Raw genomic sequence first — 25368 nt, 5'->3', positions numbered from 1 at the left:
GATCAGCTCCTTCGTTTTGTTGACGTTGAGGGACAGGTTATTTTCCTGGCACCACTCCGCCAGGGCCCTCACCTCCTCCATGTAGGCTGTCTCATCATTGTTGGTAATCAGGCCTACTATGGTTGTGTCGTCTGCAAACTTGATGATTGAGTTGGAGGCGTGTGTGGCCACGCAGTCATGGGTGAACAGGGAATACAGGAGGGGGCTGAGTACGCACCCTTGTGGGGCCCCTGTGTTGAGGATCAGTAAAGTGGAGGTGTTGTTTCCTACCTTCACCACATGGGGGCGGCCTGTCAGGAAGTCCAGGACCCAGTTGCACATAGCGGAGTTCAGATCAGGGCCCCGAGCTTGATGATGAGCTTGGAGGGTACCATGGTGTTGAAGGCTGAGCTGTAGTCAGTGAACAGCATTCTTACATAGATATTCCTCTTGTCCAGGTGGGATAGGGCAGTGTACAGTGCAATGGCGATGGCATCATCTGTGGATCTATTGGGGTGGTAAGAAAATTGAAGTGGGTCTAGGGTGTCAGGTAAGGTAGAAGTGATATGGTTCTTAACTACCCTCTCAAAGCACTTCATGATTACAGAAGTGAGTGCTACATTCGATAGTCATTTAGTTCAGTTACCTTTGCTTTCTTGGGTACAGGAACAATGGTGGACACCTTGAAGCAAGTGGAGACAGCAGATTGGGATAGGGAGAGATTGAATGTCCGTAAACACTCCAGACAGCTGGTCTGCGCATGCTCGGAGGACACAGCTAGGGATGCTGTCTGGGCTAGCAGCCTTACGAGGTTTAACACGCTTTAAATGTCGTACTCATGTCGGCCAGAAAAGGATAGCCCATAGTCCTTGGGAGAGGGCCTCATCGCTGGCACTGTGTTGTCCTCAAAGCGGGTGAAGAAGGTGTTTAGCTTGTCTGTGAGAAAGATGTTGGTCTCGGCGACGTGGCTGGTTTTCCCTTTGTAATCCTTGATTGTCTGTAGACCCTGCCACATACGTCTTGTGTCTGAGCCATTGAATTGCGAATATTTTGCCTGTTTGATTGCCTTACGGAGGGAATAACTACACTGTTTGTGTTCGACCATATTCCCAGTCACCTTGCCATGGTTAAATGCGGTGGTTTGCGCTTTCAGTTTAGCGCGAATGCTGCCATCTTTCCACAGTTTCTGGTTTGAGTAGGTTTTAATAGTCACAGTAGGAACAACGCCCCCTATACACTTCCTGATGAACTCATCAATGTTATTATCCGAGGCTACCCGAAACATATCTCAGTCCGCGTGATCAAAACAATCTTGAAGCATTGGTCAGACCAGCGTTGAATAGACCTTAGCACGGGTACTTCCTGTATAAGTTTCTGCCTATAGGAAGGGAGGAGCAAAATAAAGTTGTGATCTGATTTGGCGAAGGGAGGGTGGGGTAGGGCCTTGTAGGCATCCTGGAAGAGAGACTTGCAGTGGTGGAGTGTTTTCCCAGCACGAGTACTGTAGTCAATGTGTTGGTAGAACTTCGGTAGCGTGTTGGTAGAACTTTGTTACCGTCAAAGTTGCTTAGGAGCTAGAAGCAGAGCTGCCTGTCGGCACCATCATACTAGACTAAATGGCATCACCAAAGTGAGTTTTCACACACCCTACATTAAGCAACACAATGGAAGTTTGGTTGAAATTTTGTAATTTTTGGGGATAAAAGTAGACGTGCTCAACTGTAGTTCTCTCCTCTCTGCCTGTGGTTGGAGGAGGCCCTGGAATCTGCTCTGAAGCGTTCTGCCCCGGATGTCTCCAGACCAACCATGCCCTGCTACCGCCGCTCCAAGTCCTTGGACCGGAGAGCAGCAGAAGCTACAGCCACCACAGCAACCGTAAATCTGTCCAGATGGGACCTCTACATTCTTAAACTAGATCTGGGTGTGTCCAATACATAATGTGCCGGTTTCCCAGACAAAGAGATTATCAATTGAGCATGCCTTTTAGTCTAGGACTAAATTTAATCTGTGTCTGGGAAACTGGCCTAATATTACATTTACATTACATTTACATTTAATATTACAAATATAGGGTAAGCTTAATTTAGCTAAACTGATTTACATTATTATAAACATTTTTAAATAAAAATGATAAAGGTTTTCCCCTTCCCAGCCCGAACTCAACTTCAAAAAGGGCTGGATGACCAGACTGACTGACAAAGGGCAGGTTAGTGTTTATAAACTTTGTATCTGTATGTGTTTGTGCATGTGAATTGCAATTCCTTAATTGTTGATTCGTTATCTATCTTGCAGTGGAAGAAGCACTGGTTCGTCCTGACTGACCAAACCCTGAGATTCTACAGAGATATTGTTGCTGAGGAGGTATGGATGGACAGTTATCGTTATTTTAATGGAGTGCCTACGGATATGACATTTTTGGGATCTTTAGTCCTCTGAATAAAATATCTGGAGCTTCCTGAAGCTTCTGCCAGCACTTGTGTGGATCACGTTCTGCGCATAAGTACACGCGTAGAGAACAGGCTACTCAGGCAAAGTTAGATCAACGTTAGACAAAGCTGAATCAATGTCTGCAAGATCACATAATGATCACAGTATTTTACATAACAGAACCAAATATACAGTGGGGCAAAAAAGTATTTAGTCAGCCACCAATTGTGGAAGTTCTCACACTTAAAAAGATGAGCGAGGACTGTAATTTTCATCATAGGTACACTTCAACTATGACAGACAAAATGAGAAAAGAAAATCCAGAAAATCATATTGTAGAATTTTTAATACTTAAATACTTTTTTGCCCCACTGTAATAGCATAGTATAACGTTACTGTAAGACAAAAACACCACCTCACATCTCGCTCATGTGGCCAAAATACAACAGAGCGCACCACTAGGCATAATGCACATGTAGGCTATGCTACAGTTTGTTAACAGCATCTGCTCAAACATTTGATCACTGTACATCATTCAAAACAATACTGTGCGACAACACTGTATAACTCAATGTCTAAATGCATATCCCCATGAAACTGATTGAGATCAAATGGTTGGCTACTATGGGTAAGACTTGAAGAATTAGGGACTGTACGTTATTTATAATGAGGGATACCTGGAGAAAATCGGACCTCTGAAATGAAAATGGATAGCCCTCACTAACATTTTCATCTGGAAGAAAAGTGACCCTCCTCTATAAATAAATGACCCTCCACTATACACAAAATTATAATTAAAACAAAGTGGATAGCAGAGAGCATGCCTAAGACAGACCAGAGCCTCACACCTGAGCCTTACACCATGAGCAAACCAGACACGCGCGTGCACCATCGTGCGCCAATTGATTTTGTCCCCTCATCACCCACGTGGGTATAACCAATGAGGAGATGGCACCAGGGTATCTGCTTCTGTAAAGCAATGAGGAGATGGGAGAGGCAGGACTTACACCGCGTTCAGCGTCACAAATAGAACTGACTACTATTTTAACGCTTGGCAACGCAGACACTCTCTGTAGTGGAGCGAGTCGAGAATTTCGAGTTCCTTGGTGTCCACATCACCAACAAACTGTCATGGTCCAAACACACCAAGACAGTTGTGAAGAGGGCACGACAACACCTTTTTCCCCTCAGGAGACTGAAAATATTTGGCATGGGTCCGCAGATCCTCAGAAAGTTCTACAGCAGCACCATCGAGAATCTAACTCGACTAACAAACTATAGCTCACCACATGAGCATCAAACCAAAGACTGGCTGTTTAAATGAATTAGGCCTTCTCGAATTAGCCTACTTTTAGCACATAGCCTAAGTTATGTAAGTTACTTGAATATGGCTTGAATATGCCCTCCCTGAGGTCAATAACTCTGATAAAACTTCATCATTGGCAACGAAACATATTGTTTTTATTCAAATCAATTATAGCAGTAGCAAGCTAATAAAATGTAGCTCCGGTCCTCCTTCGCATCTTTGTGCTCTCCCTTTCAAACTGAACAGGAAATCAGTAGCCTGCATGTACAGATAGGCATAATTAATTTTTGGGACAAATCAAAAATTATTTTTGGAAGAAGCCTTATACTCGCCTCCTGAAGTGCCCTCATTGTTTAGACGGCACACAAAGGTTTACATCTGCAAGAGCAGGGCAGACCAGGGCTCATGATTGGGATACCATTGCAGCTGTAGTGTAGCCTAGTTTTACACCATCCCACCAGCACAAAAAAAATGTGAAGGAAGTATATTTTCTTAGACCTGTAACTGCCCTGTGCACTCCAAGGTCATTAATAAGCTAAGGACCCTGGGTTTAAATAATTCCCTCTGCAACAGGATCCTAGACTTCCTGATGGGCCGCCCCCATGTGGTGAGGGTAGGCAAAAACACATCCGCCACACTTACATTTACATTTACATTTAAGTCATTTAGCAGACGCTCTTATCCAGAGCGACTTACAAATTGGTGCGTTCACCTTATGACATCCAGTGGAACAGCCACTTTACAATAGTGCATCTAAATATTTTAAGGGGGGGGGGATGAGAAGGATTACTTTATCCTATCCTAGGTATTCCTTAAAGAGGTGGGGTTTCAGGTGTCTCCGGAAGGTGGTGATTGACTCCGCTGTCCTGGCGTCGTGAGGGAGTTTGTTCCACCATTGGGGGGCCAGAGCAGCGAACAGTTTTGACTGGGCTGAGCGGGAACTGTACTTCCTCAGTGGTAGGGAGGCGAGCAGGCCAGAGGTGGATGAACGCAGTGCCCTTGTTTGGGTGTAGGGCCTGATCAGAGCCTGGAGGTACTGAGGTGCCGTTCACCTCACAGCTCCGTAGGCAAGCACCATGGTCTTGTAGCGGATGCGAGCTTCAACTGGAAGCCAGTGGAGGGAGCGGAGGAGCGGGGTGACGTGAGAGAACTTGGGAAGGTTGAACACCAGACGGGCTGCGGCGTTCTGGATGAGTTGTAGGGGTTTAATGGCACAGGCAGGGAGCCCAGCCAACAGCGAGTTGCAGTAATCCAGACGGGAGATGACAAGTGCCTGGATTAGGACCTGCGCCGCTTCCTGTGTGAGGCAGGGTCGTACTCTGCGGATGTTGTAGAGCATGAACCTACAGGAACGGGCCACCGCCTTGATGTTAGTTGAGAACGACAGGGTGTTGTCCAGGATCACGCCAAGGTTCTTAGCGCTCTGGGAGGAGGACACAATGGAGTTGTCAACCGTGATGGCGAGATCATGGAACGGGCAGTCCTTCCCGGGAGGAAGAGCAGCTCCGTCTTGCCGAGGTTCAGCTTGAGGTGGTGATCCGTCATCCACACTGATATGTCTGCCAGACATGCAGAGATGCGATTCGCCACCTGGTCATCAGAAGGGGGAAAGGAGAAGATTAATTGTGTGTCGTCTGCATAGCAATGATAGGAGAGACCATGTGAGGTTATGACAGAGCCAAGTGACTTGGTGTATAGCGAGAATAGGAGAGGGCCTAGAACAGAGCCCTGGGGACGCCAGTGGTGAGAGCGCGTGGTGAGGAGACAGATTCTCGCCACGCCACCTGGTAGGAGCGACCTGTCAGGTAGGACGCAATCCAAGCGTGGGCCGCGCCGGAGATGCCCAACTCGGAGAGGGTGGAGAGGAGGATCTGATGGTTCACAGTATCGAAGGCAGCCGATAGGTCTAGAAGGATGAGAGCAGAGGAGAGAGAGTTAGCTTTAGCAGTGCGGAGCGCCTCCGTGATACAGAGAAGAGCAGTCTCAGTTGAATGACTAGTCTTGAAACCTGACTGATTTGGATCAAGAAGGTCATTCTGAGAGAGATAGCGGGAGAGCTCGCCAAGGACGGCACGTTCAAGAGTTTTGGAGAGAAAAGAAAGAAGGGATACTGGTCTGTAGTTGTTGACATCGGAGGGATCGAGTGTAGGTTTTTTCAGAAGGGGTGCAACTCTCGCTCTCTTGAAGACGGAAGGGACGTAGCCAGCGGTCAGGGATGAGTTGATGAGCGAGGTGAGGTAAGGGAGAAGGTCTCCGGAAATGGTCTGGAGAAGAGAGGAGGGGATAGGGTCAAGCGGGCAGGTTGTTGGGCGGCCGGCCGTCACAAGACGCGAGATTTCATCTGGAGAGAGAGGGGAGAAAGAGGTCAGAGCACAGGGTAGGGAGTGTGAGCAGAACCAGCGGTGTTGTTTGACTTAGCAAACGAGGATCGCATGTCGTCGACCTTCTTTTCAAAATGGTTGACGAAGTCCTCTGCAGAGAGGGAGGAGGGGGGGGGAGGATTCAGGAGGGAGGAGAAGGTGGCAAAGAGCTTCCTAGGGTTAGAGGCAGATGCTTGGAATTTAGAGTGGTAGAAAGTGGCTTTAGCAGCAGAGACAGAAGAGGAAAATGTAGAGAGGAGGGAGTGAAAGGATGCCAGGTCCGCAGGGAGGCGAGTTTTTCTCCATTTCCGCTCGGCTGCCCGGAGCCCTGTTCTGTGAGCTCGCAATGAGTCGTCGAGCCACGGAGCGGGAGGGGAGGACCGAGCCGGCCTGGAGGATAGGGGACATAGAGAGTCAAAGGATGCAGAAAGGGAGGAGAGGAGGGTTGAGGAGGCAGAATCAGGAGATAGGTTGGAGAAGGTTTGAGCAGAGGGAAGAGATGATAGGATGGAAGAGGAGAGAGTAGCGGGGGAGAGAGAGCGAAGGTTGGGACGGCGCGATACATTTACATTACATTTACATTTAAGTCATTTAGCAGACGCTCTTATCCAGAGCGACTTACAAATTGGTGCTTTCACCTTATGACATCCAGTGGAACAGCCACTTTACAATAGTGCATCTAGGTCTTTTAAGGGGGTGAGAAGGATTACTTTATCCTATCCTAGGTATTCCTTAAAGAGGTGGGGTTTCAGGTGTCTCCGGAAGGTGGTGATTGACTCCGCTGTCCTGGCGTCGTGAGGGAGTTTGTTCCACCATTGGGGGGCCAGAGCAGCGAACAGTTTTGACTGGGCTGAGCGGGAACTGTACTTCCTCAGTGGTAGGGAGGCGAGCAGGCCAGAGGTGGATGAACGCAGTGCCCTTGTTTGGGTGTAGGGCCTGATCAGAGCCTGGAGGTACTGAGGTGCCGTTCCCCTCACAGCTCCGTAGGCAAGCACCATGGTCTTGTAGCGGATGCGAGCTTCAACTGGAAGCCAGTGGAGAGAGCGGAGGAGCGGGGTGACGTGAGAGAACTTGGGAAGGTTGAACACCAGACGGGCTGCGGCGTTCTGGATGAGTTGTAGGGTTTAATGGCACAGGCAGGGAGCCCAGCCAACAGCGAGTTGCAGTAATCCAGAAGGGAGATGACAAGTGCCTGGATTAGGACCTGCGCCGCTTCCTGTGTGAGGCAGGGTCGTACTCTGCGGATGTTGTAGAGCATGAACCTACAGGAACGGGCCACCGCCTTGATGTTATTTGAGAACGACAGGGTGTTGTCCAGGATCACGCCAAGGTTCTTAGCGCTCTGGGACGAGGACACAATGGAGTTGTCAACCGTGATGGCGAGATCATGGAACGGGCAGTCCTTCCCGGGAGGAAGAGCAGCTCCGTCTTGCCGAGGTTCAGCTTGAGGTGATGATCCGTCATCCACACTGATATGTCTGCCAGACATGCAGAGATGCGATTCGCCACCTGGTCGTCAGAAGGGGGAAAGGAGAAGATTAATTGTGTGTCGTCTGCATAGCAATGATAGGAGAGACCATGTGAGGTTATGACAGAGCCAAGTGACTTGGTGTATAGCGAGAATAGGAGAGGGCCTAGAACAGAGCCCTGGGGGACACCAGTGGTGAGAGCACGTGGTGAGGAGACGGATTCTCGCCACGCCACCTGGTAGGAGCGACCTGTCAGGTAGGACGCAATCCAAGCGTGGGCCGCGCCGGAGATGCCCAACTCGGAGAGGGTGGATACCATCCGAGTAGGGGCAGTGTGGGAAGTGTTGGATGAGAGCGAGAGGGAAAAGGATACAAGGTAGTGGTCGGAGACTTGGAGGGGAGTTGCAATGAGGTTAGTGGAAGAACAGCATCTAGTAAAGATGAGGTCGAGCGTATTGCCTGCCTTGTGAGTAGGGGGAAGGTGAGAGGGTGAGGTCAAAAGAGGAGAGGAGTGGAAAGAAGGAGGCAGAGAGGAATGAGTCAAAGGTAGACGTGGGGAGGTTAAAGTCGCCCAGAACTGTGAGAGGTGAGCCGTCCTCAGGAAAGGAGCTTATCAAGGCATCAAGCTCATTGATGAACTCTCCGAGGAACCTGGAGGGCGATAAATGATAAGGATGTTAAGCTTGAAAGGGCTGGTAACTGTGACAGCATGGAATTCAAAGGAGGCGATAGACAGATGGGTAAGGGGAGAAAGAGAGAATGACCACTTGGGAGAGATGAGGATCCCGGTGCCACCACCCCGCTGACCAGAAGCTCTCGGGGTGTGCGAGAACACGTGGGCGGACGAAGAGAGAGCAGTAGGAGTAGCAGTGTTATCTGTGGTGATCCATGTTTCCGTCAGTGCCAAGAAGTCGAGGGACTGGAGGGAGGCATAGGCTGAGATGAACTCTGCCTTGTTGGCCGCAGATCGGCAGTTCCAGAGGCTACCGGAGACCTGGAACTCCACGTGGGTCGTGCGCGCTGGGACCACCAGATTAGGGTGGCCGCGGCCACGCGGTGTGGAGCGTTTGTATGGTCTGTGCAGAGAGGAGAGAACAGGGATAGACAGACACATAGTTGACAGGCTACAGAAGAGGCTACGCTAATGCAAAGGAGATTGGAATGACAAGTGGACTACACGTCTCGAATGTTCAGAAAGTTAAGCTTACGTAGCAAGAATCTTATTGACTAAAATGATTAAAATGATACAGTACTGCTGAAGTAGGCTAGCTGGCAGTGGCTGCGTTGTTGACTTTGTAGGCTAGCTGGCAGTGGCTGCGTTGTTGCCACTACACTAATCAAGTCGTTCCGTTGAGTGTGATAGTTTCTACAGTGCTGCTATTCGGGGCTAGCTGGCTAGCTAGCAGTGTTGATTACGTTGCGTTAAAAGAACGACAATAGCTGGCTAGCTAACCTAGAAAATCGCTCTAGACTACACAATTATCTTTGATACAAAGACGGCTATGTAGCTAGCTATGTAGCTAGCTACGATCAAACAAATCAAAACCGTTGTACTGTAATGAAATGAAATGAAAATGTGATACTACCTGTGGAGCGAAGCGGAATGCGACCGGGTTGTTGAGTGAGGAAGTTCTATTCGGTAGACGTTGGCTAGCTGTTGGCTAGCTAGCAGTGTCTCCTACGTTAAGGACGACAAATAGCTGGCTAGCTAACCTCGGTAAATTAAGATAATCACTCTAAGACTACACACTCTAAACTACACAATTATCTTGGATACGAAGACAGCAAAGACAACTATCTTCAACACGGGAGCCTCTCAGGGATGTGTGCTTAGTCCCCTCCTGTACTCCCTGTTCACCCACGACTGCGTGGCCACGCACAATTCCAACACCATCATTACATTTCCCGACGACACAACGGTGGTTGGCCTGATTTTCCGACAACGATGAGACAGCCTACAGGGAGGAGGTCAGAGACCTGGCAGTGTGGTGCCGGGACAACAAGGAGCTGGCTGATCATGGAGTACTGAGCACACTCCCATTTGCATCCAAAATGCTGTAGTGGGCGATTCAAGAGCTTCATGTTCCTCTGTGTCCACATCACGGGACCTTTCATGGTCCAAACACACCAACACAGTCGTGAAGACGGCATGTCTCCCCTCAGGAAGCTGAGATTATTTGGCATTGGCCCTCAGATCCTCAAAAAGGTCTACAGCTACACCATTGAGAGCATCTTTACTTGCTGCATCACTGCTTGGTATGGCAGCTGCTTGGCATGCCACCGCAAGATCCTACAGAGGGCAATGCGTATGGCCCAGTACATCACTGGGGCTTAGCTCCCTGCCATCCAGGACCTCTATAGCAGGCGGTGTCAGAGGAAGGCCCCAACAATCGTCAGACTACAGCCACCCAAGTCATAGACTGTTCTCTCTGCTGCCGCACCCACGGCAAGCCTCGTTATTGTCATATCATTGTTACTATTTCCTTTTTTTCCCTTATTGTATTTTTTTGTATTCCTTTTTAACTCTGCATTGTTGGGAAAGGGCTCGTAAGTAAGCATTTCACAGTAAAGTTTACACCTGTTGTATTCAGAGCATGTGACAAATACCATTACATTTCCTTTCTCAGAGCATTCATTTCGTATACAGTAGCCTTGGCCTATAGCCTACAGTATAGGCTATGGATCATTTGATTGAGACCACACTAAATATTGGCACACTTAATATTGCACGCCCAGCAAAGAATCATGGATGAGGGGCAGCATCAGGCACACATCAATAAGCAACTAATTCTTAAACACTAAGCAATATTGACATTTAATCTATTATAAAAAACATGACTGTCCCCTGGTGTCACTATCGTTTAAAGATGGATTGGACCAAGGTGCAGGGTGGTTATTTAAATGACACCGAAAAACAACAAAATACAAAAACTAGCGTAAAGCTACATGCAGAAAGCAACTACACACAAACAAGATCCCACACTCTAAGGTGGGAAAAAAGGCTGCCTAAGTATGATGCCCAATCAGAGACAACGATAAACAACTGCCTCTGATTGGGAATAGAAACATAGATTTGCCCACCCAAGTCACACCCTGACCTAACCAAATAGAGAATAAACAAGGCTCTCTAAGGTCAGGGCGTGACACCTGGACTAGATTTAAAAAATAAATAATACTAAACCCTCCCACTGTCTGAAATTGAAAAAGCATGGCCATCCCCCATTTTTCTCCGGGTCACAATTCCAGAATCTTCGGGAAGCTCCAGATCTTTTTGTCTGCGGTATAACGATCCTGAAAACGTCAGATCCACTGCCACAGCCTTATTTTAAATGTTGTTTGAGAATACACTAGACTTGTATTATTTTATGTGTGAGAGAGAAAGAGAGAATGAGCGAGAGTGTGTGTGTGTGTGTGTGTGGGCATCACAGCATCCTCTTAACTTCAACGTTCTTTCTCTATCATATTTAATTTCAGGCTGCTGATTTGGATGGCGAGATGAACCTTTCTACTTGTTATGACATCACAGACTACCCAGTTCAGAGGAACTACGGCTTCCAGATACACGTGAGTTGACATTTGTGACCGACCGCTTTGATTCAGTTTTATGTAGCAAAATTTGAAATTGTGTTTAAAAAAAAACTTTGGATAAAAGTAGAGACAGAGCTACAAAATGGTATATCCAGACCATTTTCCTTGTATGACTGGTAGAGGAAGCCAGGCTTGTTCTACTGATGCTTAAAGATAAATTCCAGACACAAATACTTTAGCACTATTATACAATAGTGCTATTATACAAACAGTAATCACTGTCAGACGCACCTTGTTAACTTGATGGGTCATGTAATCATCTGGTGAAGTGGAGTCTTGAGCCATAATCCCAATCCATAGAGTACTAGAAATACAAACTAATTGTCATAGCTAGCTAAAGTTAACCAAATAGGTTCAATGTTAGCTAGTTAGCTAGCTAACATTAGGCTATAACTAGCAATGCAAATGGATTGTTGAGATAATATTTTCTACACAGATCATACACGTAATGTTAGCTACCGAGCCAGTCATCTAACCTCAGCTAGAAAGCTAACAGTACGCTTTATCTTGGGGTCTTTTGTTTAGACATGTAGCTAGCTAAACAATGAACCATCATCCCAATCCATAGAGTACTAGCAATACAAACCGAGGGTCATAGCTAGCTAAAGTTAACCAAATAAGTTCAATGTTAGCTAGTTAGCTAGGTAACATTAGGCTATAACTAGCAATGCGAATGGATTGTTGAGATAATATTTTCTACACAGATCATACACGTAATGTTAACAGTACGCTTTAACTTCCAATGAAAACAACTTTCTGACAAAATTAGAAACGTATAATATCTGTAACTGTAGCTAGATTCTTACCCGTATGCATGGATGAACGCTCAATAGCAGACTGCAACCCCTTTCATTAAACACGACGCCCTGTTTAATTTCCTATTTATTTGTACAGATTTCAAAACTCAGTAAACTTCTTCCGTGACAACAACACTGTTGATCCATGTTTCTTCCCCATCACTGTCACCAGAAGACTGACTCTACAATGTCTTCTTCAATTAAAATGTTTTTACCTAAATCAGGGATTTCCTGAGAGTCAGCATGGTACGATCATCCTACTGAAAGTAGTCCATCACATTTTTCCCCCACTGACCGTTGTCGATAGGGCCTGAGCATTAGCAACACATTTTCAGTTCTCCATAGCTAATGTTATATCTTAAAAAAAAACTGCAGTCATTTTATAGACAGAAGATGCTACATGGCAGAACAATCTGAAACTCATCTCTCAGCATGTTCAGCCCTTTCATTATCTCAGCCAATTATGGGTAGCGGGAAGGTTCCTGTCTTTTTCTGTGGCTAAACCAACTAGGCTTGTAATTTAACAACTTTATTCATATTTACAGATGGCATACAAGTTTGTTATTAAGGCAAATGAAAGATCAAATGTTCCAGAAGGCATTTCTGCTGAAAGAAATTAAAATAAACGTTCAAATGCCAGTCCTGTGAAGTTGTGACTTACGACATACGCCTAGTTACCTGAAACGAGTCACATTTGGAGTCTTTGATTGGTTTATCCTCAGTCAGTTGAGATGATTTGTTATAGCCCGACAGTTTACCTGTTCTTGTTACGATTAATGAGTGAAGAGGTGTGGAGTCAGGCGCAGAGAGCAAAAGGATGTGGGAAAAACACGCTTTAATGTCCAGGAAAAATAACATGAACAAAAGTAGGAAAACAAATGAACAGAAATAATAACGGACAGCGCGAAACCCGAAAATGCAAACAAAATTCCCTCTAACACAAAACAGACGAACAAGCCCGCACGAAACAGAAGCGGGCTGAACAAACTTATATAACCCCACCCTAACAACCAAACAAGAAACAGGTGAATCCAATCAGACAAAACCAAAGGAAGACAGAACAAAGGATCGGTGATAGCTAGTAGACCGGTGACGACGACCGCCGAGCGCCACCCGAACAAGAAGGGGAGTCACCTTCGGTAATATTCGTGACATTACCCCCCCCCCCCCTTGACGTGCAGCTCCCGCAGCGCGCCAACGCTGGCCTCGGGGACGACCCGGGGGCCGAGGCGCTGGGCGATCCGGACGGAGGCGATGGAACTCTCTCAACATGGATGGATCTAGAATATCCCCCACCGGAACCCAGCACCTTTCCTCCAGACCGTACCCCTCCCAGTCAACGAGGTACTGCAAGCCCCTCACCCGGCGTCTCGAGTCCAGAATAGCTCGTATCGTGTACGCCGGGGACCCCTCGATGTCCAGAGGGGGCGGAGGAACCTCCGGAACCTCACCTTCCTGCATGGGACCAGCTACCACCGGCCTGAGAAGAGACACATGAAACGAGAGGTTAATACGATAATTCGAAGGAAGTAATAATCGATAACAAACCTCGTTTATTCTCCTCAGGACTTTAAATGGCCCTATACACTGCGGACCCAGCTTCCGGCAGGGCAAGCGGAGGGGCAGGTTTCGGGTCGAGAGCCAGACCCTGTCCCCAGGTGCAAACACGGGGGCCTCACTGCGGTGACGGTCAGCGCTCTTCTTCTGCCTTACACTCGCTTGGCGTAATGACTCTTGGACAGCCCTCCAGGTCTCCTTAGAGCGCTGCACCCACTCCTCCACCGCAGGAGCCTCAGTCTGGCTCTGATGCCACGGTGCCAGGACTGGCTGGTACCCCAACACGCACTCAAATGGTGACATGTTGGTAGAGGAGTGGCTTAGTGAGTTCTGGGCCATTTCTGCCCAAGGGAATATATCTCGCCCACTCCCCTGGCCGGTCCTGGCAATACGACCGCAGAAACCTACCCACCTCCTGGTTCACTCTCTCCACCTGCCCATTACTCCCCGGGTGATACCCTGAAGTCAGGCTGACCGAGACCCCCAGACGTTCCATAAATGCCCTCCATACACGGGAGGTAAACTGGGGGCCCCGATCAGAAACTATATCCTCGGGCACCCCGTAGTGCCGGAAGACATGGGTGAAAAGAGCTTCCGCAGTCTGTAGGGCCGTAGGAAGACCGGGCAATGGGATAAGACGGCAGGACTTAGAGAACCGATCCACAACGACCAGGATCGTTGTGTTACCCTGAGAGGGGGGAAGGTCAGTAAGAAAATCCACCGATAGATGGGTCCACGGCCGCTGTGGAACGGGGAGAGGTTGTAATTTACCTCGTGGCAGGTGATTAGGAGCCTACTCTGGGCGCACACCGAACAGGAGGAGACATAGAATCGCACATCCCTCACCAAAGTGGGCCACCAGTACTTCCTCTGAAGACCTCGTACTGTCCTAAAAATACCTGGGTGACCCGACGAGGGTAGACAATGAGCCCATCGAATCAATTGATCACGAACAGCGAGCGGTACGTACCTACGACCCTCCGGACACTGTGGAGGCGCAGGTTCCTCCCTTAGCGCCCGCTCGATGTCCGCGTCCACCTCCCATACTACTGGTGCCACCAGCTTAGCTGCCGGAATGATGGGAGTAGGATCGATGGACCTGTCCTCAGTGTCATAGAGTCTTGACAGCGCGTCGGCCTTAGTGTTGAGGGAACCTGATCTATACGAGATAGTAAAACGAAATCTGGTGAAATACATGGCCCACCTTGCCTGACGAGGATTCAGTCTCCTAGCTGATCGGATATACTCCAGGTTACGGTGGTCAGTCCAGATAAGGAAAGGGTACTTAGCCCCCTCAAGCCAGTGTCTCCACACCTTCAGGGCCTTAACCATAGCCAACAACTCCCTATCCCCCACATCATAATTCCGCTCCGCTGGCCCGAGTTTCTTCGAAAAGAAGGCACAGGGGCGGAGCTTCGGTGGCGCACCCGAACGCTGTGAGAGCACCGCTCCAACCCCAGCCTCGGATGCGTCCACCTCTACTATAAACGCCAAAGAAGGGTCCGGATGCGCCAACACCGGCGCCTCAGTGAACATCGCCTTGAAAGAAAAAGAAAAAGGCGAATCCAATCAGACAAAACCAAAGGAACACAGAACAAAGCGATAGCTAGTAGACCAGTGACGACGACCGCCGAGCGCCACCCGAACAAGAAGGGGAGTCACCTTCGGTAATATTCGTGACAGTTCTATGCAGTAGGGCTGTCAAGGGGTGTGTGGGATGGTATTAAAAGTTAATAATAAAGGGTTCATTGGGGTGTATCTTAGATCAGATCTCTTTTTGTGTGTTCTGTGTGTAGTGCATGTTCAGGGTGAAAATATTCTATGAAATTAATTATTCAAGGGTAGGACAGGGTAGGATAGTTAATGACAAAAAGCACACTGAAATTGAGTGATTGAGTCACACAGTGATTGAGTCTTCCCCCCTCCTCACAAAGACTGCAGAGGGAGCGTTCACCCTGTGTGCCATGACTTCTGGGATCCGGAGGAACTGGGTCCAGGCAGTGATGAAGAACGTGAGGCACAACGTGGCCCTGGTCGTCACAAGGTAAAGGAGTCTTCTCTGGTTGAGACAAACTATTTATGATTTATTGATTGATTTTTAATGTCAAAACAAGACTGTCAAGACAAAAAGATAACATCAACGCTCTAAACAGAACATTACACAATTTACTTCAGTTTACAATAATGTGAAAACTGCAAGTTTATAAATCAAAGAGTAAAAATGAACAAATCAAAATGGCATCCAGAACTGAACACCTCAATCCCCTGATATGTGCTTGTTAGGATACACAAAGTCTGATGGCTCTTCTTTCCTACTTTGTCCTATGTCTTCCATGCAACTCTTTAGGAAAAACCTGCGGCTGCTGGAACTGTCCACTCTCAGAGCCAGGTTGAATCCTTGGGCCTCGTGACCCTTGACCTTTAGATGTATTTGGGTAACACTTTACTTGACACCCAGTGTCATAACACATTATAACACTGTCAAAACCATGTCATAATGTGATAACAGCTGACTAAACCTGTCATAACCTGTCATTATATGGTCATAACACTGTCATGACCCACATATTTACACCTGTTGTGACATATATTGTGTTATTTTATGGCTGATTATGACACCTACATAAGAGTGTCAAAACCCACATCTATTCCTACCCAAAAATTATTATATCATCGTTGTTGTTGTAGTTTTTATTGTTATTTTATTTCACCTTTATTTAACCAGGTAGGCTAGTTGAGAACAGGTTCTCATTTGCAACTGCGAAAGCAAAGCAGTTTGACACATACAACAACACATGGAATAAACAAACATACAATCAATAATACAGTAGAAAAATCTATATACAGCATGTGCAAATGAGGTAGGATGAGAGAGGTAAGGCAATAAATAGGCCATGGTGGCAAAGTAATTAAAATATAGGAATTAAACACTGGAATTGTAGGATGTGCAGAAGATGAATGTGCAAGTTGAGATACTGAGGTGCAAAGGAGCAAGATAAATAAATAAATACAGTATGGGGATGAGGTAGATTGGATGGGCTATTTATAGATGAGCTATGTACAGGTGCAGTGATCTCTGCTCTGACAGCTGGTGCTTAAAGCTAGTGAGGGAGGTAAGAGTCTCCAGCTTAAGTGATTTTTGCAGTTTGTTCCAGTCATTGGCAGCAGAGAACTGGAAGGAGAGGCGGCCAAAGGAAAAATTGGCTTTGGGGGTGACCAGTGAGATATACCTGCTGGAGTGAGTGCTACAAGTGGGTGCCGCTATGGTGACTGAGATAAGGTGGGGCTTTACCTAGCAGAGACTGGTAGATGACCTGGAGCCAGTGGGTTTGGTGACGAGTATGAAGCGAGGGCCAGCCAACGAGATCATACAGGTCGCAGTTGTGGGTAGTATATGGGGCTTTGGTGACAAAACGGATGGGACTGTGATAGACTGCATCCAATGTGTTGAGTAGAGTGTTGGAGGCTATTTTGTAAATGACATCGCCGAAGTCGAGGATCGGTAGGATGGCCAGTTTTACGAGGGTATGTTTGGCAGCATGAGTGAAGAATGCTTTGTTGCAAAATAGGAAGCCTATTCTAGATTTAATTTTGGATTGGAGATGTTTAATGTGAGTCTGGAAGGAGAGTTTACAGTCTAACCAGACACCCAGGTATTTGTAGTTGTCCACATATTCTAGTCAGAACCGTCCAGAGTAGTGATGCTGGACGGGCGGGCAGGTGCGGGCAGCGATCGGTTGAAGAGCATGCATTCATTTTTGCTTGCATTTAAGAGCAGTTGGAGGCCACGGAAGGAGAGTTGTATGACATTGAAGCTCATCTGGAGGTTAGTTAACACGGTGTCCAACGAAGGGCCAGAGGTATACAGAATGGTGTCGTCTGCGTAGAGGTGGATCAAAGAATCACCAGCAGCGAGAGTGACATCATTGATGTATACAGAGAAGAGAGTTGGCCCGAGAATTTAACCCTGTGGCACCCCCATAGAGACTTTGGGAATCTCAAACGATACGAAAGAGGTTGAACAGGCTAGTAATAGGGGTTGCAATAATTTTGTCAGATAATTTTAGAAAGAGAGGGTCCAGATTGTCTAGCCCGGCTGATTTGTAGAGGTCCAGATTTTGTAGTTCTTTCAGAACATCAGCTATCTGGATTTGAGTGAAGGAGAAGTGGGGGAGGTTTGGGCAAGTTGCTGTGGGGAGCGCAGAGCTGTTGACCGGGGTAGGGGTCAGGTGGAAAGGGCCAGGTGGAAAGCATGGCCAGCCGTAGAAAAATGCTTATTGAAATTCTCAATTTTTGTGGATTTATCGGTGATGACAGTGTTTCTTAACCTCAGTGCATTGGGCAGCTGGAAGGAGGTGCTCTTATTCTCCATGGACTTTACAATGTCTCAGAACTTTTTTGAGTTTGTACTACAGGATGCAAATTTCTGTTTGAAAAAGCTTGTCACGGTTTTCATATGGTGAAGGAGAGTCGGACCAAACTGCAGCGTGTCGATTGCGATCCATGTTTATTTAAACAACCGTAAACACGACTAAACACGAACACTACTAAACAATAAACGAAACGAAAAAAACAAAAAAAAAAACAGCCTATACTTGTGTCAACTAACATCAAACAAGGTCATCAAGACACTCAGGACAATCACCCACAATACAACCAAAGAATATGGCTGCCTAAATATGGTTCCCAATCAGAGACAACGATAAACACCTGCCTCTGATTTAGAACCACTTCAGACAGCCATAGACTTTCCTAGAACACCCCACTAAGCTACAATCCCGCTAAGCTACACACCACATACAAAAACCAATGTCACACCCTGGCCTGACCAAATACATGAAGAAAAACACAAAATACTTCGACCAGGGCGTGACAAAGCTAGCCTTAGCTTTCCTAACTGCCTGTGTATATTGGTTCCTAACTTCCCTAAAAAGTTGCATATCTATGGGGGAGGTCTGGAGTGAACCAAGGGCTATATCTATTCCTAGTTCAACATTTTTTTAATGGAGCATGCTTGTTTAAAAAGGTGAGGAAGGCACTTTTAAAGAATAAACAGGCATCCTCTACTGACGGGATGTCATTCCAGGATACCCAGGCCAGGTCAATTAGAAAGGCCTGTTCGCAGAAGTGAATTCTTTACAGTCATGTTTTTTCATCATATTTTAAATAAAATGACACTGTCGTGAAGCATTATGACCATCCAGTGTCACTTTACTTGGACTAAAAAAAGACACTTTATGACATTGTGAAGCAGAATTATGACCATCATAATCATATAAGTCATGTAACAGAGCATTGGGGTAGGTGCATGTCTGACATCAATGTGTGCGGAATTACAATGATAATTTAATATGGTCTATTTAAAAAAAAAAGTATACATCATAAATATACTGTTGACATGTAGGCTATGGTGTAATGGAAGGCTTTGCCTTGTGTGGTGATTTTGTGGTTTTTCACACTCTTATGTAGGTGTCATAACCAGCCGTAAAATAACGCAATATATGTCACAACAGGTCTAAATATATGTGTCATGACAGTGTTATGACCATATTATAACAGGTTATGACAAGTTATGTCAGCTGTTATGACATATGACATGGTTATGACTGTGTCATAACATGTTATGACGCTGGGTGTCAAGTAAAGTGTTACCTGTATTTCTGTATCTGTGTACACACACCAGACCTGGGTCAAATACATTACGTAAAATATGTAGAGTTTGATGTGCACTTGACTCAGTTTGGAGTGTGCACTTTTGGACATTCCATTGTTTCCATTGTGCCCAGAAAACGAAATCAACCCACAGTTCAAGTATTTGAAAGTATTTTGGGTGGCAGATAGCCTTGCGGTTAAGAGCATTGGTTTGAATCCCTGAGCCGACTAGGTGAAAAATCTGTCTGTGTCATTGAGCAAGGCAATTATCCAGAGCAATTTACAGGAGAAATTAGGGTTAAGAGCATCTGCTAAATGACTAAAATGTAAATGTAAAGTAGTTCTGGCATACCCTATGTAGATTGTAACAGTTGACTTGGTCCCTTTGTCGTGGCTAGGTGATGAGAAAGCTTACGTAAACTGTTATGTTGTCATTTGACAACAGTTGACCATGCCTTTGCCTTCTCTTCTGTCCTCCAGTTCTCTTCCACAGCAGAAGGAGCCACCAGCGCTAGGCCCTATGGAGACACGCTCTGCAGAGGAAGATGTGGATCCAGATCAGAGGAAGAACCGTAGTGTCCGCGAGCGTCGCCGGGAGGGACGCTACAAAACCTTTGACTGGGCTGATTTTAGCCTCCATCAGCACCACCAGGGAGTAGAGAAGGAGGCGGAGCCCAGTGGACAGTCGCGTCCTGTGGTAGGATGGGACACCGCTGACGGCGGCAGCCCATCACCAGTCTCCTCTGCCTCCTCTCTGGTTGCCTCTAACTCCTGCTCCTCCTCGTACTCTTCTCAGTGCCTCAGGGACACTGTAGCTTCACAAGAGGCGGAGGTGCTACAAAGGGGGGCAGGTCCAACCATGCTACCCCAGGCTCCATTCACGGCCAAACCCCTAGAGGAAAGAAGTGTTGCTGGGACCAAAACACCCACAACATCCACAACACTAGTTCATGCTCAAAATAAGGTTTTTGAAAAAAGGACAATTTCTGAGGTGGACAACAGCTCCACCTCTTCTACACCAGAGCTGCCCATTGGTTGTGGCGATGGCGATGTCACTGGCCACACCCCTAGTGATGTCCCTAGCGTTGCCCTTGGTGATGGCTTTGGCAACACTCCTAGCCCCACCCCTTGTGATGGCACTGCCGGTGTACGGGTGGAGGTGGTGATAGAGCAGCAAGTGGCTTCCACACCGCTGAGAGAGGAGAGGTGGGTTCCCATCAATAACTCTGACGAAACCAAAGAAGAGACGGAGCAGCAGTCCTATGAACAACAGACTGAAGAGGTGAGTATGTGTGTGTAACGGTGTGTTAGGAGTGTGATTTAAGTTACTGTGGCTTGTTTGTGAGTGTATGTATGTGTGTGTTTGAGGATGCATTTGTGTGTGTTCAGGCATGTGTGTGTTTCTCTGTGTGTGTGTGTGTGTGTTTGAGCATGTTTCTGTGTGTGTGCCCTCAGCTGGAGCAGACCCAGAGAGAGTTGTCCAGACTCCAGCAGGTGAACATCAGTCTGCAGCAACAGCTGCAGCAGGAGAGGGAACGCTCCAGGGAGAACCGCCTACTACAGGTCAGACCATACCTGTAGCTGAATTGGGTCAAATACATAAGTCAAATACTTTATAATACTTAAGGTACGCTTGGTTTAGCTTCCCCGTAACAATGGAACCAAATCTCCCATCAATCTCTTTTAGAATGGCCTACCCACATCTTTCAACCAGTCCTCCTCCGCACAGTCATGCGCGTGGCAGCGTCTTCAGAAGCTGAACCAGGACCTGCGCTTCGAGCTGGAGGCCCAGAGGAGGAGCCAGGAGGAGGCGCGTGAGGCTGAACTGCAGCGGAGGGCCGAGTTCATCGCCTTGCAGGCGCGGGCGTTAAGCGCAGGGGAGGCTGCAGCCTTGGCACGCTCAGAGCTGCAGCAGGAGCGTCAGAGCGCTCGGAAGCAGCGGGAGGAAGGGGAGCACGAACACCGGCAGGAGTTGGAGTGTTTGCGCCAGCGACTACAAGAGGTGTCAGCCCAGATGAGAGCAAAAGAGGAGGCACAGGCCGAGAAGGAGGTGCGCCTGCAGAAGCACCTGGGCCTCCTGCAGGAGAGCCAGGACAGGGAGCGCAGAAGCCTGGGGGCCAACCTGGCCCAGGCGGAGCGTCGTTCTCAGGACCTGCAGGAGCAGCTGCAAAAGGCTGAGCAGCAAGCGGAGACATTGTGGAAGGGGCAGGGTCAGCCGTGGGCCAGGGAAGGAGAGGTGGCGGAGGCTCAGCAGCAGCTGCAGGAGGAGTTGGCCCGCACGCTGGCGGCTATAGGGAGGCTACAGGGGGAGGGGGAGCAGCTGGAGAGACGCTGCCAAGAGCTGCAGAACCAGCTGGCCGAGGCAGACGGGGAGGTGGTTCAGCTGCAGAGACGCCTACAGACGGAGGAGACTGACTACTACAACCTGGAGCACTCCTACGAGAGTGTTTCAGAGGAGCTACAGCGGGCCCTGGGACAGGCGCAGGAGAGGGAGGTGGCAGCCAGTGATGCCAGGGAGGACTACAAGAGGCTGCTGGACAGGAAGGAGCGGGAGCTGAGTGAAGCCTTGGTTAAGATGGCCGCCCTTGGGAGCAGCCTGGAAGAGACGGAGCTGAAACTGAGTGAGGTGAAGGAAGCATGCACCTGTTGTTCCTCTCTTCCTCTCTTCAAAGTGACTGACAACAGACTGAATATCAAATCCAGCGGTCTGAATTCACCGGAAACCCAGATCATCCACCACTCCTACAATACAGACGGAGGACAGACAAATAGCAGCAGCGTCCCTGCCATAAGCCACTCCGGACCTGGCTCATGTTCTGTCGACCCGGCCTACCAGTACATCGTTACGGCTGGAGATGATCCGGACAGGTTCATGTCAGTGATCCAGGTCCTGGAGACCAAGCTGTATGTGACAGAGGAGAAATTGAAAGACATCACCCAGAGGCTGGAGGAGCCACAAGGTCAGTGGTGCAGCAGTGCAGCCACTGACCCCCACGTCCTCTCCCAGCTCACCCAGAGCCGGGCCGCTACCCAGCGGCTTAGCCTCTTTCTTCACAACCAGGCCAAGCAGAGCAGGCGCTTCGCCCTGGAAACGGAGGGCCGAACCAGGGTGCTGGGTGGGCAGTGTCAGGCGGCCCTGGCCAGTGTGCAGGCCTGCAGAGAGAGGATCCAAGCCCTGCTGAGGAGGAACCCTGGTGAAGGTAGCAACCCTGACCTAGAAGCCGAGCTCTGTGCCCTGGAGATGCAGCTGGTCACTGCTGCCGCCTGCCTCAGGCAAGGAGGAATAATTGCAGATGAGCAATGGCACGAGTGCCACCGAGCTCAGAGGGAGGAGGAAGACTTGATTGATGACAAGACACTATCAGAGGACAAGGTTGAGCAAATGAGCACAGGCACGTATGCCCCAATGTCATGCCCAGAAGGAGAGGAAGCTGGAATGAAAACATTGGGTAGAGCTTTAGCCCTGGAAGCGTCTACGTTGGAGAAGATGGCGTCGGCAATGCAGAGCCAAGATACATTATTTTGCCAGAATGAAGCCCTCCTTGGTGGAGACGAAGGTGACTCAGCACACATGTATGCCGACGTGCTTTTGAAAAGGATGGCCCTCGGAATGGATTGTAGGGAACCAGTAGGTGGCGACACTGAGTCGGAGGAGAGCGCCATTGGCAGGGTCTGTGCCAGAGCAGAGTTAGCTTACATCTCTCTAACCTTACAGCATCGCTACCAGGGAGAGCCGATACAAGAAGAACTGCACTCTGACAACCCGACCAGGGAGCAGCTATGGCGGAGCTCTCAGTCAGAGGAACAGTGTGGCGGCGCTGGGGATAACAATCTGAGCTCTGGTCAGGCCAGGGGTCTGGCTGATGTCAGTCCTCCAGAGCTGGCTCCTTATGAGGAACAGGTCCAGTTGAAGTCCAGAGGCCTCACAGACAACCTGCTGGAGAGGATCCAATCAGTCTGGAATGGGGACAAGACAGAGAAACAACACGACTGGACAGAAAGACTTGCAGTCCAGCTGAGGAAAAGGGCCAAGGTCTTGCACCAACTCTGTCAGGAGATCCCCAGCAGCAGTGGCTCAAAGGGGGAGAGTAGTGCGGCGAAAGGTAGACGCTGGTTGGATGACCCGGACTCTGTTGCAACCCTGGACTTGACTCTGTACTGGCCGGAGGTGCTGGTCCAGTCCCAGGTGACCTACGTGGCATGCCGCCTGCAGCTGGATCACGAACAGGAACTGCAGCAGTGCAAGGGGGCATTCGACAGCCTAGTGACGCTGTGTCAGGAGCAAGAGGCCATGCTCAGCAAGGACCGCCGCACTTTTAGCCTCGCCCTGTCACGACTGCAGGAGGACAGCCAGGCCCTCAAGGAGAAGCTGGAGCAGGTGGAGCAAGGGAGGGCCGCAGCAGAGAGCGAGACCCGGCGCAAGGTGGGTGTACTCCTAGCTGATATCGAGAGCATCGAGGATCGCCACGAGGAGCAAGTGCAGAAGCTGGAGGAGGAGTTCCAAGGGAAGATGCAGGAGCTCCAGAAGATCCACGAGGAGGAAATGATACGTCTGCACAGCCACCATGCTCAGTCTACCTGTGTTGCAACAGATGCACAACAAGAGTCCCGCTCATCGCAGACCACCCCTAACACTACTCCCGAAAAAGCCACCTTCTACCCAGACTTCACCTTGGATTCCACCCTGCCGGCAGATAAACTTAATCTGGATGGAGCCTGCAAAATAGACATGGTGTCTATGGAAACAATGAAGAAACGAATCCATGTGCTTGAGACGCAGGTAAACACCATGACAGATGAGGCGGGGAGACGGAATCTGGAAGGGGATGAAGTTGCCATGAAGGAAGCTTATCAGAGAGACCTTGAAAACATCAAGGTACAACACAGCCCCACTCAAATACCCAATACGTTTACACAAACACATTGACTTATGTACAGTGCCTTTGGAAAGTATTCAGACCCATGACTTTGTCCACATTGTGTTACATTACAGCATTATTCTAAAATGTATTAAATAGTTTTTTCCCCTCATCAATCTACACACAATACCCCATAACAACAAATCAAAAACTGTTTTTTAGAATTTTTGCAAATGTATTAAAAATTTTAACTGAAATATGACATTTACATAAGTATTCATACCCTTTACTGAGTACTTTGTTGAAGTACTTCGGCAGTGATTTCAGCATTGAGTCTTCTTGGGTATGACGCTACAAGCTTGGCACACCTGTATTTGGGGAGTTTCTTCCATTGTCCTCTGCAGATCGTCTCAAACTCTGTCAGGTTGGATGGGGAGCGTTACTGCACAGCTATTTTCACGTCTCTCCAGAGATGTTCAATCGGGTTCAAGTCCGGGCTCTTGCTGGGCCACTCAAGTACATTCAGAGACTTGTCCCGAAGCCACTCCTGCGTTGTCTTGGCTATGTGCTTAGGGTAGTTGTCCTGTTGGAAGGTGAACGTCCACCCCAGTCTGAGGTCCTGAGCACTCTGGAACAGGTTTTCATCAAGGATCTCTGTACTTTGCTGTGTTCATCTTTCCCTCAGTCCTGACTAGTCTCCCAGTCCCTGCTGCTGAAAAACATCCCCACAGCATGATGCTGCCAACACAATGCTTCACAGTAGGGATGATGCCGGCTTTCATTCAGGCCAAAGGGTTCAATCTTGGTTTCATCAGACCAGAGAATTTTGTTTCTCATGGTCTGAGAGCCTTTATGTATGTTTGTCTTTTACTGAGAAGTGGCTTCCGTCTGGCCACTCTAACATAATGGCCTGATTGGTGGCATGCTGCAGAGATGCTTGTCCTTCTAGAAGGTTCTCTGACAGAGCTCCAGAGTGACAACCGGGTTCTTGGTCACCTCCCTGGCCCTTCTCCCCTGATTGCTCAGTTTGGCTGGGCAGCCAGCTCTGGGAAGAATCTTGGTGGTCCTTCTATTTAAGAATGATGGAGGCCACTGTTCTTGGGGACCTTCAATGCTGCAGACATTTTTTGATAACCTTCCCCAGATATGTCCTTCAACACAATCCTGTCTCGGAGCTCTACGGACAATTCCTTTGACCTCATGGCTTGGTTATTGCTTTGACAACTGTGGGACCTTATATAGACAGGTATGTGCCTTTCCAAATCATGTCCAATCAATTGAATTTACCACAGGTGGACTCTAATCAAGTTGTAGAAACATCTCAAGGATAATCTATGGAAACAGGATGCACCTGTGCTCAATTTCGAGTCTCAT

At 48.2% G+C, this 25368-nt stretch overlaps 1 protein-coding gene across 4 annotated transcripts in view; it reads left to right on the top strand.

Moving 5' to 3' along the window:
* Window positions 1-25368, top strand: part of LOC115109977 (uncharacterized) — an 88439-nt gene that overhangs the window by 22464 nt on the left and 40607 nt on the right. For 3 of the 4 annotated variants that reach the window (XM_029635260.2, XM_029635259.2, XM_029635262.2), the window contains exons 6-14: window positions 1732-1854; window positions 2132-2185; window positions 2272-2340; window positions 11016-11105; window positions 15418-15527; window positions 15831-15872; window positions 19616-20417; window positions 20591-20698; window positions 20823-24011. In XM_029635260.2, the coding sequence (XP_029491120.2) occupies window positions 1732-1854; window positions 2132-2185; window positions 2272-2340; window positions 11016-11105; window positions 15418-15527; window positions 15831-15872; window positions 19616-20417; window positions 20591-20698; window positions 20823-24011 (4587 nt within the window). The remainder of the gene's footprint in view (window positions 1-1731; window positions 1855-2131; window positions 2186-2271; window positions 2341-11015; window positions 11106-15417; window positions 15528-15830; window positions 15873-19615; window positions 20418-20590; window positions 20699-20822; window positions 24012-25368) is intronic. The other variant, XM_029635261.2, reaches the window with a different exon arrangement.

This window comes from Oncorhynchus nerka, linkage group LG26, assembly GCF_034236695.1.
Source record: "Oncorhynchus nerka isolate Pitt River linkage group LG26, Oner_Uvic_2.0, whole genome shotgun sequence".
NCBI classification, from domain to species: domain Eukaryota; kingdom Metazoa; phylum Chordata; class Actinopteri; order Salmoniformes; family Salmonidae; genus Oncorhynchus; species Oncorhynchus nerka.
Note: the sequence above shows the minus strand (reverse complement) of the source record. Positions and strands in the feature narration are given on the sequence as shown.